The sequence below is a fragment of the Phyllostomus discolor genome, chromosome 15 (assembly GCF_004126475.2).
Source record: "Phyllostomus discolor isolate MPI-MPIP mPhyDis1 chromosome 15, mPhyDis1.pri.v3, whole genome shotgun sequence".
NCBI lineage: Eukaryota > Metazoa > Chordata > Mammalia > Chiroptera > Phyllostomidae > Phyllostomus > Phyllostomus discolor.
In genome coordinates this window covers 4,905,489-4,921,015 of record NC_040917.2, presented here as the reverse complement: position 1 = coordinate 4,921,015, position 15,527 = coordinate 4,905,489, and the positions used below count along the sequence as shown (strand labels likewise).

The 15,527-nt window shown below is 43.5% G+C and overlaps 1 protein-coding gene across 2 annotated transcripts in view; it reads left to right on the top strand.

Annotated features, from left to right (window-relative positions):
• Positions 1–1,062: 1,062 nt before the first annotated feature.
• The window catches only part of MTR (5-methyltetrahydrofolate-homocysteine methyltransferase), a 91,710-nt gene continuing 77,245 nt past the window's right edge, over positions 1,063–15,527 (top strand). The window contains exons 1-5 of one of the 2 annotated variants that reach the window (XM_028531218.2): positions 1,063–1,299; positions 6,071–6,285; positions 11,003–11,092; positions 12,895–12,964; positions 14,631–14,723. In XM_028531218.2, coding sequence (XP_028387019.1) covers positions 1,266–1,299; positions 6,071–6,285; positions 11,003–11,092; positions 12,895–12,964; positions 14,631–14,723 — 502 coding nt within the window. In that variant the 5' untranslated portion in view covers positions 1,063–1,265. The remainder of the gene's footprint in view (positions 1,300–6,070; positions 6,286–11,002; positions 11,093–12,894; positions 12,965–14,630; positions 14,724–15,527) is intronic. The other variant, XM_028531219.2, reaches the window with a different exon arrangement.

The window sequence follows — 15,527 nt, the reverse complement described above, 5'->3', positions numbered from 1 at the left end:
TCGCAGTTATTATTGTTAGTTTTGTAGACTAGGACATTGAAATATAATTACATACAGAATAAGAATGGCATGCAAACTTGTACTTCATCTGGTCTCAATTTTATTTTTTCTAGATTCGTTTTTCCTCCCATCTACCCTACTCAGCCACAGTGATGTCCTGTATTTTCAAATTCTCTCAAGGGGTACCCTCCTCCCAGCTGGAAGGGCCTTGCCTGGCACACACTTTCCTTCTACACCAGAGATCGTCCTCTGGTGTGCTGCGGCAATTTTTACAGCACGAAATACCTGACTACCTAGTCAGGGGCCCTGCCCTCTTTTCTCTTAGATTTTCAAATTTTAAAAAATGACAACAGCCAAGAAAGACAACAATAGCTATCCAGTGCGAATGAATCAAAATTATACCTACTTTTGTCAGGTCAGTAAAAAAAAATATATAGTTTGGGGTGTGCCACAGAATTTTATTAAGTAGTTTATGTGTGCCATGAGATGAAAAAGGCTGAAAATCGCTGCTTTAGACCCAGCTTCTTTTCGGAGGCTTCCCCCAAACACCCCGGGTCCTGCAGCTGCCTTGGCACACTGTGGACAGACTTTTATCTATTTTCCTGCTCAATTATCAGTCTCATCTAGGTCCTGAGTTCCTCCGACGGAGAGGTGGTGGTATTTGCACTCCAAGGCCCACACACGGTGAGAGCAAATAAACGTTTATTGCCCGTTAGTGCCCATTAGCATGCCTCTCACCCAGCCACAGACAATACCGCGCCACGACTAGCCCCAGGTAGTCTACAGAACAGCACACCCCGTGGTGGGTCAGCGTCGGCTTCCGCCGTGGCTGACACTAGCTACGGCCACGTGGCCGCAGCTCCGGATCTAGGACCCGGAGATCAGCGAAGCCTTGTCGGCCAGGACCTTCTCCCACGTCCTTTTCGACCGACTACATCTCCCAGAGAACTCTGGAGCGAGCCTCAGGCGATTGGTTGAGACCGACAGTCAATTCGAGGGTGAAGAGCTCCCACAAACCAATCACAGCCCAAGGGCGGGAGCCCCGCGCAGCGGCTGGGTTGCGGCGGAAACTCTCTGCGCCTTGAGGTGTCCTATCCCAGCGGACCGAGGGCCCGGCTGGGCCTCGGTCCACGTCCTGCACTCCGTGGTAACGTCAGGTCCTCTCGGCGGCCTGTCCAGCGCTGGCCAGCGCCGCTCTCAGCCGGCCGCTGTGGAGACTTCCCCGCTGCGCCCCGCGCCTGAGGAGGAGCTGCACACGCGGCGGCATGTCCCCCCCGCAGCAGGAGCGCATGCCCTCCGGTAACACTCTGGCTGGCCTTGGGTGCAGTGCTTTCCGACTCGTGCTGTGCGCTCCCAGACGCCTGGTGGTGCTCTCACACCCTGATTCGCCCCGCAAGGTCCTCGTGGCGCCTGTGGGCTCCCGCAGTACCCACGTGTCTCGCTGCTCCTTTCCCCGCCGACACCGGTCCCTGCCCGTAGGCACCCTGTCCCTCCCCTGCTTGAATCCAGCCCCGCCCTCCGGCGTGCGGTCCCTGCCCGCCAGCATCTCTTCTTCGCTGCCCACACCCTGTCCCTGCCCGCCAGCATCTCTTCCTAGCCGCCCACACCCCGCCCCTGCCCGCCAGCATCTCTTCCTCCCTCGGCAAACGGCCGTCGCATCCTGAACACACACCTCTTTTCTTGCTGGGGAAACACACTGCTACGTCCGAGTAAGAACTTTGCGTTTTGACAGTCGATTTCAGAGGGCGGTTTTGCCAGACTTTACGTTCTCATTCCGTAGGTAGGTAGTGAGCACCTACCGTGCTCAGCCAAAGAGAGTTCAGGTGCCGAGGGCAGGTGAGGAAGCCCGGAGGCCTGTTTACACAACTGTGAGCGTTAATTTTGCACTCCGGAGTCTGAGCAGTCGTTCTTCAAATTCCAGCTGCGCTGGATCTCTGTTAAAACAGATTAACAGGCGCTCAGCAGGTGGGGATGGGGAGTAGAGACCTCAGGTGACTCTGACTTCGTCCCTCTGGGATCACCACTGAGAGAAACCCTAGCTGGTACTGAGTGTGATTTCCACTTTACGGGAGGTACAGCTGTGGGTCTCTGAGGTCATCCTGGTTGGAGCCTGTGCAGATACCCCCACTGAAATGTAGGTGCGAGGTGGGAAGTGCAGCAGCGAGGAACTGTAATGGGGACAGGGCAGTAGGGCCCTCATCAGTGGGAGGCACAGCTGCCCTGACGCTAGTGGGACTGGGGCGGAGAAACGCTTTATCCCTGGTGCGGGCAAGTAAGTAAGGCCTGTTCCTCTCATAGGGTATCATATATAAGTATTTGAATACTCTCTCTTATTTGGGACTTATGACTTTCCCCTCTCCATTTAATCAGAAAGGTAACACATGCTTTCCCTTTGGGGGGGATGTCACGGCTCAGTGGGTGACTGTGGCACTGAGCAGCAATATCATGTTCACGGAAAAGATGTCGGGGGAGCCTGCTCTAGGACGTGCACGATGTTCCGGATGTAACGGGCTGAGTCCTGATAAGTAGGGTTTGGGTAGTGGTTCTTCCCGGAGGAGAAAGGTTTCCATGACCACTGGCCCCGAGCAAGTCTTGTGAGAGGGTTCTGGGGGTGCTGGGCGATTAGAAGCCCCTGGAGGATAATCCCCTAGTGAGGCTGAGAACAGAGGACACTTAATTTAAACCAACACATCTTATGCTAAAGGATAAGTGAAGATGTGGGAACACGTAGAAGCAGTGGGCTTTCGAAGGACCTCAGCTGCAGAGGAGTTTTATATTCTATCCGTGAAATTCCTATTTATACTTGTTTTGTTAGGTTTCCCTTTTATGTATTTGCTATTCCATAAGTAGCCTGTTTCAGATGTGTCCGTGTGTTTGTGTGTTTCTCTGTACTCTAGTTTGTGTATATGTGTATTTTTAACTGATGTAAACAGTATCATGGTGACTTTGAACCAGTGCTGACTTTCTCACTCAGTATTCCAGCCTTGCAGCACAGCAGCGCAGTGGTCTGTCTGGTTACCACCGAGTATTATTCCACATGGGCATCCATCGCATTTACTTCTCCATGTCCCGACCAAGGTTGCCTCCAACTTGCCATTCCAACAGATATCCTCTTAGGAGTCTCTGTGGGTCTGTGAGAGTTTGAGAAGTACACCCAGAGTGAGATTGCTTGGTTTTCTGCATTCTTATTACTAAGTCTGCTAGGTTGCTCTCCAGAATGGCTCTGTCTGTGTGCCAACACACGTACTTGAGGGGACAGATTTTCTTTGGCATTATCCAATCTTCTTTTTTGTACTTTTTAAAAATATATTGTATTGATTATGCTATTACAGTTGTCCCATTTCCCCCCTTCATTCCCCTCCACCCTGTACACCCTCTCCCACCCATATCCCCCCCCTTAGTCATGTCCGTGTGTCATACTTATAAGTTCTTTAGCTTCTACGTTTCCCATACTATTCTTACCCTCCCCCTATCTATTTTCAACCTACAATGTATGCTACTTATTCTCTGTACCTTTCCCCCCCTCTCCTCCTCCTACTCCCCTGTTGCTAACCCCCCATGTAATCTCCATTTCTGTGGTTCTGTTCCTGTTCTAGTTGTTTGCTTAGTTTCTTTTGGTTTTGCTTTAGGTGTGGTTGTTAATAATTGTGAGTTTGCTGTCCTTTTACTATACATGTTTTTTCTTTATCTTCTTTTCTTAGATAAGTCCTTTTAACATTTCATAAAATAAGGGCTTGGTGATGATGAACTCCTTTAACTTGACCTTATCTGAGAAGCACTTTATCTGCCCTTCCCTTCTAAATGAAAGCTTTGCTGGATAGAGTAATCTGGGATATAGGTCCTTGTCTTTCATGACTTGGAATATTTCTTTCCAGCCCCTTCTTGCCTGTAAGGTCTCTTTTGAGAAATCAGCTGACAGTCTGATGGGAACTCCTTTGTAGGTTACTGTCCCCTTATCTTTTGCTGCTTCTAGGATTCTCTCCTTCATTGTTACCTTGGCTAATGTAATTGTGATGTGCCTTGGTGTGTTTCTTCTTGGGTCCAACTTCTTTGGGGCTCTCTGAGCTTCCTGGATTTCCTGGATGTCTATTTCCTTTGCCAGAATGGGTAAGTTCTCCTTTATTATTTGTTCGAATACATGTTCAATCTGTTGCTTTTCCTCTTCCCCTTCTGGTACTCCTATAATTCGGATGTTGGAACGTTTAAAGATGTCCTGGAGGTTCCTAAGCTTCTCCTCGTTTTTTTTGAATTCTTATTTCTTCATTCTTTCCTGTTTGGTTGTTTTTTTCTTCCTTCTGGTCCACTCTATTGTTTTGAGTCCCAGTTTTCTTCCCATCACTATTAGTTCTCCATGCATCTTCCTTCATCTCTTTTATGGTAACCTGCATTTTTTTCATGTAATTTGCACCCAAAATCAACCAATTCCGTGAGCTTCCTGATCACCAGTGTTTTGAACTGTGCATCTGATAGATTGGCTACCTCTTGGTTGCTCAAAAGGATGAGCCCTGGGGCATTGATCTGTGTTTCTGTTTGAGACATGTCTTTCTCTCTCTCTCTTTTTGTTTTTTGGTCTGGTCGCTCCTGTTATGGTGGGGGGCGGAGCCTTAGGTGTTCATCGGCGCTGGGCACCCCAGTCGCTAGATTGTGACGTAGTATGTGGAGGCGGGGGCGGGGGCGGGGGTGGGAGGGAACAATGGCGCTCTGACCGGTCCATAGTCGCCGCCTCACTGGGTCTACCAGCTGCCGCTCACGTACTCAGGGTCCACCCGCTGCGATCCTGCATGCCCTGGATGCCTTACATGCTCCCAGCTGCCTTATGCGCCCACTGCTTTCTGTTCTCCACGCTGCGACCGTGCTGCAACCTGCGCCTGGCTGCTTGTTTCCGCCCCTCCTAGTGGTCTGGATATACGGGTCTACTTCAACTTCTTGGCTGTCCGACTTCTATTCAGATAAATTCTCTGTCAGTTCTGGGTGTTATTCTGCCCCTAAATTGTTGTTGTTCTAATTTTGGTTGTGTGTGGAGGTACGGTGCGTCCACCTATGCCTCCATCTTGCCGGAAGTCTTGGTGTATATTCTTTTTATTTATTTATTTATTTATTTATTATTTTTTTAAATTTTATTTTAATCATTGTTCAAGTACAGTTTTCTCCCCCCTACTCCCATTCCAGCCCACCCACCCAACCTTCCCCCCTTCCCCCCGTTACCCCCCACCCCTAGTTTTTGTCCATGTGTCCTCCAAATTTGTTCCTGTGGTGTATATTCTTTTAAGAAGAAAGGAATTCAGTTGTGCATATAGGTGAAAGTTTTTAATCTCTTTTTATTCCCCATTTGAAACTACATTTTATTGTTTTCACTGAATATTGCCTTCTTTCTGCCAGACTAATGTTCATTTTCTCCCTTGTAAACATGCCATTCCTGGAACATGCAGAAACAAAGTCTTGTCTAAAACCCCATGGCTACTTACGGGAAACCAGCAAATAGGATTGGAGGGAGAGGCATCAGGGCTTCTCAGAACTGGGAGGGAGAAGTTAAGGACATAGAGTTGAGACATTCCAGGGCGTTAGCCAGTTTTTTAATAGATGGAGCAGAGGGGTGTGAGGCTCTTAGTTCTCTCGGTAGGTGGAGAAGTCTGTCAAAGCTCACAATTAAATGGAGTTTGGAATTACTGATCATTTTCAATTATCCCGGTTAAATCGCCCTATGAAGGGAGCATGTGTCCCGAATTAACCGAGGCAGACACAGCCCTGAAGGCAGCTCGGCAGCTTGGCTGGCCTTGCATCACTTGGCTCATTGCTGCCCTTTCCTCCTCTCTGGAACAGTAACTACAGCCTGCTTTAACATCTGTTTGGTGCTTCGCTGGTGATTTTGTGTGATGTATGATCTTGGCATTGTAATAGCTTAATGAAAACATTTTTGCGCAGCATTTTTCTAATGTCGTGGAGCTATGAGCATATCTTTTTATGAGCCCTATTAACTCTGATGTGAATGGATATACATTATCTAAACTCCCTCTCCACACATCATCTTCCCCTTTCATTTTTTGAAGTCAAGTTTTCACTTTCTTTAAAGGAGGCATGAAGAAAAGCCTGCAGGATGAGATCGAAGCCATTCTGCGGGAGAGGATCATGGTGATGGATGGAGGCATGGGAACCATGATCCAGCGGCACAAGCTCAGTGAAGAAGACTTCCGAGGCCAGGAATTTAAGCATCACGCCCGGCCACTGAAAGGCAACAATGACATTCTAAGTATAACTCAACCTGATGTCATTTATCAAATCCATAAGGTGAAGTGTCACCAAGTGCTTGCTTATATTTTCAGTCTGTCACTCTTCACGCTATTTCATGTATTGAGGGCAGAACACTGTGCCGAGTGCTCTGGAGGATAGAGAAGAAAGAGGTGATTTGTTCAGAGTGCAGGCGTTGGGCACCAAATAAAAATTGTTCTTACCATTCAGGGTAAGGACATGAGGAAGGTAGGTTTTCTGCCTTTGAGGTATTTCACCTCCAGTGAGAAAAACCACAAAATCCTGGACAAATTAGAGTTTTCACATCCACTATATTACTGAAGTCACCAAAATAGCCTTGATGATACACAATAAAAGGTAGTTGTTATTTTCATTTTTTAGATTTGGAAACTGAGGATCACAGAGGTTAAATAACTTGCTTGATGGGACGGGACAGAGGTTTACTGAGCTGAAATCTCATATTCTTTCATTCTGTTGTTTTGTCTCCAGTAAAAATGTCTAACAAATGTAAAAGAGGTGAGAAGCAAGTAGCTGGGTATTACTATATTTTTAAAGTTTTAAAATAAACATAGAACAGAGTTGTTTCATAGGTGATTATAGAAATTTCATAGAATTATGACTAGAAGAGAGAGGTGATTTAATCCGTTTCCCTGGTCTGGAATCAGTTAGAAGGACAAAGCTTATTTATCATTTAAGTGAGACGGTTTTATTTTCTGGAGCCTTATTGTTATTATAGGTGTTTCAGACTTTTCTTAAGGGGGAAAAATTACCTAAACGAATCACTGAGTGGTTAAGTGATTCATTGAGTGGAAGGGATTATTTTACTGGGTGTTCAAAACTTTGTTCTGAGTAAGATGCAGAGTAGTTTTTCATTGAAGAAAAGCTAAGAATGCCTTTTCTTTGGTTATAAGAGGAGCTGTAGGTAGTGGAAGATTTCAAATTGGTCTTTGAAGAAGTTTGGTTCTGCAGAAAGAATAGTAATTCAGTGTTTCTGCTAGGCCTTAAAAATACATAGTCAAATCTCATGAAAATCCCAGTGTATTGGGACTGGGAATGTCATCGTGGGTATGAATTGCTTGGAGTGGTTACAAAACCTAGTTCTTCTAACAGAGTTGGTGAGTCACACAAATGCCGTGCCATGTGGCTCTGTTCTTGTGGATTATCACTAGTGTCTAAGTTCCTAAGGGTAGCAATTTATGCATTTATGCCTGTGTTTGAGTCCTGAATAGCTACTGCCTAGAACAGTATGTTTGTGTGGTTAGTACTCCGTAAACATTTGTCAAATGAGCAGATCCTGTCCTGTGTATTAGACAGGCCTCTAGATAGAACAACAAGATCCCATGATAGGTGCATGAAGCAAAAATGGCTATAATGCAATAAGGTCTCTCTAGCTGTCTCATTCCTGGGAAAATATTTGTTGACTGGAGCCTTTGAATGTAGAGACCATGTCATGTTAAGAACAGAAAAAGGCTGGGTTATTTTCACACTTAAGCTATTTCTAGTGGAATTAACAACTGTAGATCAGATCCTCTGGTACTTAAGTTTAATGGAATTCCTAAGTTATATGTGTAGTATAAGTGCCTGACATTAAGCTTTTGATTGCAGAGGCATCATTTCAAAGATATTTACCTCTAATAAACACTTTGACAGGTGTAGAACACAGTTGCTAGCTAAACAACTAGATAAGGAACCTGGCCACTTTCTCCTTTGAAATTCTCCTTTAAGAAAGCCCTGGGTAACCTAGACAACTGACTGCTTGAGTGACAGTGCTCTTCCCTTTCCGCACCCAAATTCCCACTCTTATGTTTTAAATTCGCCAATAAAGATCAAACTTGGAAAACCCTAGAGCCCCAGCTTTGACCTTAGTAAAGGCTGAACCCCAGGTTCACATGCACTCACTTGCTCACATACACCTACCCCATGCCACCTTGCTGTGCGGCCCCAGGAGTGCCTGCATCATCCTGGAATGGTAAATAATAAATCCTGCTTTGTGCAAAGCTCTGTGATGCTTGTTGGGGTGCATCTGGCTGTCACAGCTACAGGCGTGACTAGCCGGGCGCTGTCAGTGTAGACCAGGACCAATGTGAAACCATATTTGAAACATCTGTTAGTCTCTACAAGGGCCGTCTTTAATGTCCTCCTTTAATTTTTACAGCCTTCTTCAGGAGGAAACAGGAGCAGAGGAATTACACAGCTTACCCCAGATCACACATTCCCTGAGTCTGTGAGAGTAGGATTGGCATGGGGGTGGGCTCTGCAGAGCTCACGAGTAGAGCAGTGACCTAGGAAAGGTGGAGAGGGAGCGACCAACTAGAGGCAGCGACCAACTAGAGGCAGCAGCTGTTAACTTTGTGTTATGGAAATTTTAACATCTGTGGAAATTTAGAAATATTTTTTCTCTAATTTTAAGGACAATGTGCATTCACTGTTTAAAAAAACAGTGATTTAGTGCTCGCTTCCGCAGCACATATATTTTAAAAAAAACAGATCTAGCTAGGTAATATAGAAAAGCATAAAAGAGAAAATAAAAACCACTTGTAATATCAATGCCAAGAGATAACTACCAGTTGCGCATACTTTATTTTACATTTCTTTTTTTTTTTAAAGATTTTATTTATTTATTTTTAGAGAGGGAAGGGAGGGAGAAAGAGAGAGAGAGAGAGAGAGAAACATCAATGTGCGGTTGCTGGGGGTCATGGCCTGCAACCCAGGCATGTACCCTGACTGAGAATCGAACCTGCCACACTTTGGTTTGCAGCCCGAGCTCAATCCACTGAGCTACACCAGCCAGGGCCTTTATTTTATATTTCAATCTAGTTTTCTATATTTGGATTTTAAAAATTAAATTGTGATTATATTACTTTATCCTATTCTAAAATTTGCATTTTTACTTATATACCATAAGCATTAAATGTTCTAAAAATGGTTTTTTTTTTCTTTTTTTTTTTTTATTTCAATCATTGTTCAAGTACAGTTTCCCCCCCCCACTCCCGTTCCAGCCCCTCCACCCAACCCTCCCCCCTTCCCCCCATTACCCTCCACCCCTAGTTTTTGTCCATGTGTCCTCCAAATTTGTTCCTGTAATCCCTACCCATTCCCCCCTGAAATTCCCTCTTCTCTCCCCTCTGGCTACTGTCAGACTATCCCCTATTTCAGTGTCTTTGGTTATATTTTGCTAGTTTTTTGTTTTGTTTTGTTTTGTTGTTTAGATTCCTGTTAAAGGTGATATCATGTGGTATTTGTCTTTCACTGCCTGGCTTGTTTCACTTAGCATAATGCTTTCCAGCTCCATCCATGCTGTTGCAAAGGGTATGAGCTCCTTCTTTCTTTCTGCTGCATAGAATTCCATTGTGTAAATGTACCATAGTTTTTTGATCCATTCATTTACTGATGGGCATCTAGGTTGCTTCCAGCACCTAGCTATTGTAAATTGTGCTGCTATGAACATCGGGGTGCAAAGGTTCTTTTGTATTGGTGTTTTAGTGTTCTTAGGATATATTACTTTATCCTATTCTAAAATTTGCATTTTTACTTATATACCATAAGCATTAAATGTTCTAAAAATGGTTTAAATAACTTCATATTAATCTATTCTATGTATACATCTCCTTATTCCTAGACATTAAGAAATTTTTCTTGCTCTTTTTTGAAAAATTAAATTTTAATTAATTTGTTCTCATAAAACAAAACCCACAGATAAGAGTAAATTCCCTTTAAAATTACTCCAAAGTTCTATCTTTTTTGCCAAGATAACCACTCAATGTTAGTTGACATGTCTTGCTAGATGATTTTGTGGTACACTTATATAAGTATATATATACATATATATCTAGAAAACTCACATATAGTTTGTATATATGTACATATGAAAGATGTTATTCTTTACATATCAATCAATCTTGTTTTCCTATTAAGCAGTACTTTGGAGATCTTTTTGTGTTAGTAAATGTAGATAAACACAATGTTTTTTAGCTACCACATGGCATGTAATAAAAGGGATATGTTATAGTTTATTTAGCTATTTCTTTACTGATAGATATTTAAGAAGTTTGTGACTTATAAATGTGTAAACTTTGGTTTTCATTGCCCAGCTCTTCTGCATAGCGTTTTATCAGCTAGAAGGGATTAGGCTCACTCACCGTGGCAGAATCTAGGAGGTTGAGCGATTCCAGAGTGCCCATCAGGCTGAAGTTGAGAAGAAAGGTTTTAAACAGGGAGCCCAGGAGGGCACTGGGTCCTCAGGGCTCCAGTGGGAGTGCGGGTCTGCTGCAGAGGGACTAGGAGATGGGGATGGAACTGTGTGGTCAGCTTCAAGGTGTAGAGCCAGTGGAATTCTCAGTGGGGACCAGAGTGTAGCAAGGCGCTGGGAAGGCAAGGGAGGACACTGCAGTCTGTTGCACGCCCATCCTGTGTCAGACACTTGATGTGTTATTCTGTATCATGATACAGCCACCCTGTGAAGTAGAATTTTAATACTTTCAGATGGGGATACTGAAACTAAGAGAATCTAGGGAACTTGACTCAATTCAAGGACCTTAGTGTGTGAACTTGTCTGAATTCAAGTGCTGTGTTTATTTATACCATGTGCCTTCCTGTGAGAGTCTTATACCTGTGTGCATCTCTAGCCTCCAGGGCAGTGCTGTATGCTTAGTAAGTGGTCAGAGGCTGTCTGGGGGTGATGATGATGGAAAGGCATATTTATTGTTGGGGGAGATGGATTCTAAAACTCAGCATTGACAGTGCTGTCTCGTTGCAGGATTACTTGGTGGCTGGGGCAGATATCATTGAAACAAACACTTTCAACAGCACTAATGTTGCCCAAGCTGACTATGGCCTGGAACACTTGGTAAGACTCGCATTTCCCCTCATAACTAAGATGTTCAGGAAGCATTTACCACATTGCTAGTTGCTAGTGAGAAGACCTCCTGAAGCAAATGCCTGGTTATCTGTTGTTTGTGCTCAGACAGGGAAATGGTTTGACTCTCTTCTGCTTATGAATATAGCAGCCCATTTATTTTTCCATCTGGCTTCTTTTATGGGTGAGTAATAATCAAATAGAAATGATGCTTATTACACAGCGATTATTGATAAAGGCATAATGACTGGCTGTGTGCATTGTTTTGTGAGGCCTTCTTAAGTAGTGCATGGTAAATTTGATTTCCTTTTTTTAAAAAAAATTATGGCAAAATACATGTAACATAAAATTTACCATCCTAATCATTTTGAAGCATAAGTTTAGTGGCATTAAGTATATTCAGTTGGTGACACCATCACCACCGTCCATCCACTGAACTCTATCTTGCAGAACTGAGACGCTGTCTCCATGAAACACTCACTCCCCACTTCCCTTCCCTGGGCCCCGGCCCCCGCCATTCTCCTCTCAGTCTCTGGATCTGACTCCTCTAGTTCCTCATCTAAGTGTAATATGAGATCATGTGCCTTTTGTGTATCACGGAAAAATTATTGCAGTTATTTTTTTTTAAATGTTCACTATGCTCAGGTTACTTTTTAAAAAATATTTTATTTATATATTTTTTAGAGAGGGAAGGGAGAGAGATAGAGAGAGAGAGAGAAACATTAATGTGCGGTTGCTGGGGGTTATGGCCTGCAACCCAGGAATGTACCCTGGCTGGGAATCGAACCTGGGACACTTTGGTTCCCAGCCTGTGCTCAATCCACTGAGCTACGCCAGCCAGGGCTTGTTTTTGGTTTTTTTTTTAGAGTAAGAGTTGGCAAACATTTTCTGTAAAGGGCCAGATAATAAATATTTTGGGATTTGTTGGCTACATACAGCCTCTGTTGCAACTACTCAGCTCTGTCGTCAGAGTGCAAAAGCAGTCACAGAAGATTTGTAAATGATGGGCTTAATTGTGTTATAATAAAGCTTTATTTACAAAATTGTCAGCAGGCTAGATTTGCCCTGGGAGCCATAGTTTGATAAACCCCTATTTTAGGATATTGTGGTTTCTTAATATATAGATATGAGGATCCAAGGCACAGAGGGTCTTTTAATTAGATGGAATCTTGAAGATCACAAGTCTAGGACTTCCTAACTTGGCTTGTAGAAGCCCTTCAGGAGGCCTTTGCACCTCTTTAAATTGTAGGCAGTACCTTGTATATGTGTGCACACTTGCTTTTGTTTCCTAGTCAGTGGGTTCATAGGCCTTTACCAAATTTCAAGAGGGTAATAATCCACAGAAAGTTCAGAATCATTGATTACAACCTTTGTTTGGTGAAGGAAGTCAGGGCCTGAAGAAGTTGCCATGGGAACTGCCCAGCTGGCAGTGGCAAAGCTGGTCTTGTAACGCCTGTGCTTTTTCCATTACTATTATTTTATCTAAATCTCAGAATATTTAACTACATCAGCGTATTCTGAGACATGCCAGATACCCAGAAGTTGTTCTTTTGCCAAGTCGATTATGGTTTTGGGGAAGAACCTAAAAGCAGTTCCTAAAGACTTTTGTCTTTCCTGTTGCTGTTGAGGCTGGGGCAGCTGATAGGCCTTCTTGGCCAAGATTTCATTCAGACCTCAAATTAATTTGCTTTCCATTTCCTATTGAATGGCACTGGGTTTTAGAAGGTCATGAGTTCCTTATTTGACATGTGGAGGGAAAGGAGGGTGAGCTAACATTTGTAGTTTTGCATTAGGTCTACCGGATGAACAAGTGTTCTGCGGGAGTGGCCAGAAAAGCAGCTGAGGAGATAACTCTCCAGACAGGTAAGGAATGTTCTTCTTCCTTTTTTTTTTTTAATTTAGAGGGGAAGGGAGGGAGAGAAACATTGATGGGTTGCCTGTACCCCAACTGGGAACCTGGCCTGTGACCCAGGCATGTGTCCTGATGTCAACCATTCAGTTTGCAGGGCAATGACCAACCAACTGAGCCACACCAGCCAGGGCTTTCCCTTTTTTTTTTTTTTTTACAAAGATGATTCCTTGGAAATTTTCAGCTGTAATATGCTGTCCTTATTGCACTTTTCCCTTTAATAATCATTGGCTTTCCAGCAACCCTGCAAACACTGTGTTGAACTTATTTGCAGGTTACTTCTCTGCAATTTCACAGTCAAGCATTCACTGTCTCTCTGGATTAACTGTCCCTGTGGGCCTTGGGCTCAGGGTTTATTCTGTGTTTACTCTGCTGCTAGGACCATGGCTCCTTGTACGTTACAGCTAAAATGATTTTTCTCCCGTTGGAAGCATACCATAAGGTTCTTAAGGCAACAGCTGACTGTCTTGGTCATTTGGGTTATTATTCAGGCATTTGATCCTACCCTCAAAGCTTTTCCCACCCCTGTGGTTGGCTTGTCTAGGTAAAGAGGTACTATCTTTGGAACATTTTCCACTTCGTACCACTAATGTCCTTGAAGGCTCTGTGTAGCGCACAGAAGAGTTTGTCACTAGATTCAGTCTTGTAGGAACTTGAAAAGTGGCTCCCCAAAATAACTAACCTCCTGGCTGGCTGCCGCAAGAACACTTGGGAAGCAGCTGGTGGGGAGGCTTTGAGGGAGGGAAAGGAGTAGAAAAATATGTGGAGTTCTTTAAGATTTGGAAATGTGAAGTTACTGCCAACAGGAAAGATGAAAGAAAATTGTTAGGAAGTTAGACACAGCATACTAATGAATGAAGACGGATCAATTTATAGGAACTCTGTTTCTGCCCTGGCTGGTGTGGCTCAGTGGATTGAGTGCTGGCCCTGAGTGGAAAGGAACACTATTTCTGAGAGGTAATGTTTAAATCCATGGAGATGCGCACACTATTACCCCAGCAGAGTTGCAGGTCAGAGGATGTTCAGCCAGCAAAAGCCGGGAGAGAGAAGGACATTTTTCTTATTTCCACATTATTGTTCAGCTTTGCAGAAGATAAGGAACATTTGGGCCTGTAACCTGTTGAATGCTACTGTAAGGAGCCTTTGCAGAACCCATGTTAAGTTCAGGACCTTCAAGAATAGCGAGAGAGAGAATTTGTCCAAACATGGCTATGGTGATAGAAAAGGATTATGTACAGAAACACTTGGAAGCCGGGCACGTGAGAATTCAGAGCTTTTGGGATCGGCTTGGTGGTAATATGTGCACATGCCCTGTATTCATCATTTCTCCAGTGGGGTCCAGAACAGCCCTGGGATCAAACATGTATTTCTGGTAAAATCTGTAAACTGGCCCTCTCAGTGGGAGAAAAACTGTAAATAAGCCTCTCGTTAGTTCAGGAGAGGTCAAGTTTTGTGGCCAAATGAAATAAGAAAAAAGTTTGGGCTTTTACACCTTTTGGATTTCAGAGTTTTGGACAAAGGATTAGAGACCTATATCCTAGGGAAATCTTATAACTTATTGATTCACAACGAAAATCTTGAGCTATTCAGAGATTTCACACCTGCTTTTCTTTCCCAAAGGGATTAAGAGGTTTGTGGCAGGAGCTTTGGGTCCAACGAATAAGACCCTCTCTGTGTCCCCATCTGTGGAAAGACCAGATTACAGGAACATCAGTGAGTATCCATCATCTGTAGTCATTGATCTTGAGCAAGTCATTGATCTTGATTACTGTGTTTTAGTAATCTCTAAGTTTATACAATGGGACTGAAAACGGAATCTGTCTCAGGGTTATTTTGACATAATCCACATAAGGGCTTACAACAGTCTGTGGAATGTAGAATACATCTAAAAAACAAGTTAGCTGTTGTTTTCTTTTTGGGGTTTTTTTTTTTTGAGCTTGCTCGCAAATGTACATGGTGTTGTGTTAGTTCATTTTTATCAGCTGTAGAAATAAAACCAATCAAAATAAAGCTCTAAACTGACGCATTGAGAAATTATGGACACCAGGCCTGGGTGTATTAGAGAATGACCTCCATTTTATTTATAATAATGCAGTCCAAAACTGTACAAACATGCTAGTATTATAAAAATTATAAACTATTATATAGAAGCATATTTGCATTTTACCAAAAAAATCTAAAAAGCTAGGTCAGTTTCTTAAGCATCAGACTATAAAAAACGGTAGAATTTTCAGAGCTGAATAGTAATGACACTATGTATGGTCAGTCATGGATTTTGTGTAGATGACAAGTTCAGGAAGCTCTGATTTGTAGGTTTTTGGTCACAGAACTTCCCATGCAGTGATTTTGTCCACACATCATTCATTCTGATGTTCCTGTGGTCTAGGGATGACAGTGAGGTCGTGGCTCTCCCCGACTCTGCACCGTGGGGTTCACTTAACGTGCTCTGCAGGCTTCTCTGCTGAGTATCTTTGCATTTTCTCTTTTGCTTGAAAAGTGAAATGGGGAGAGGGATGA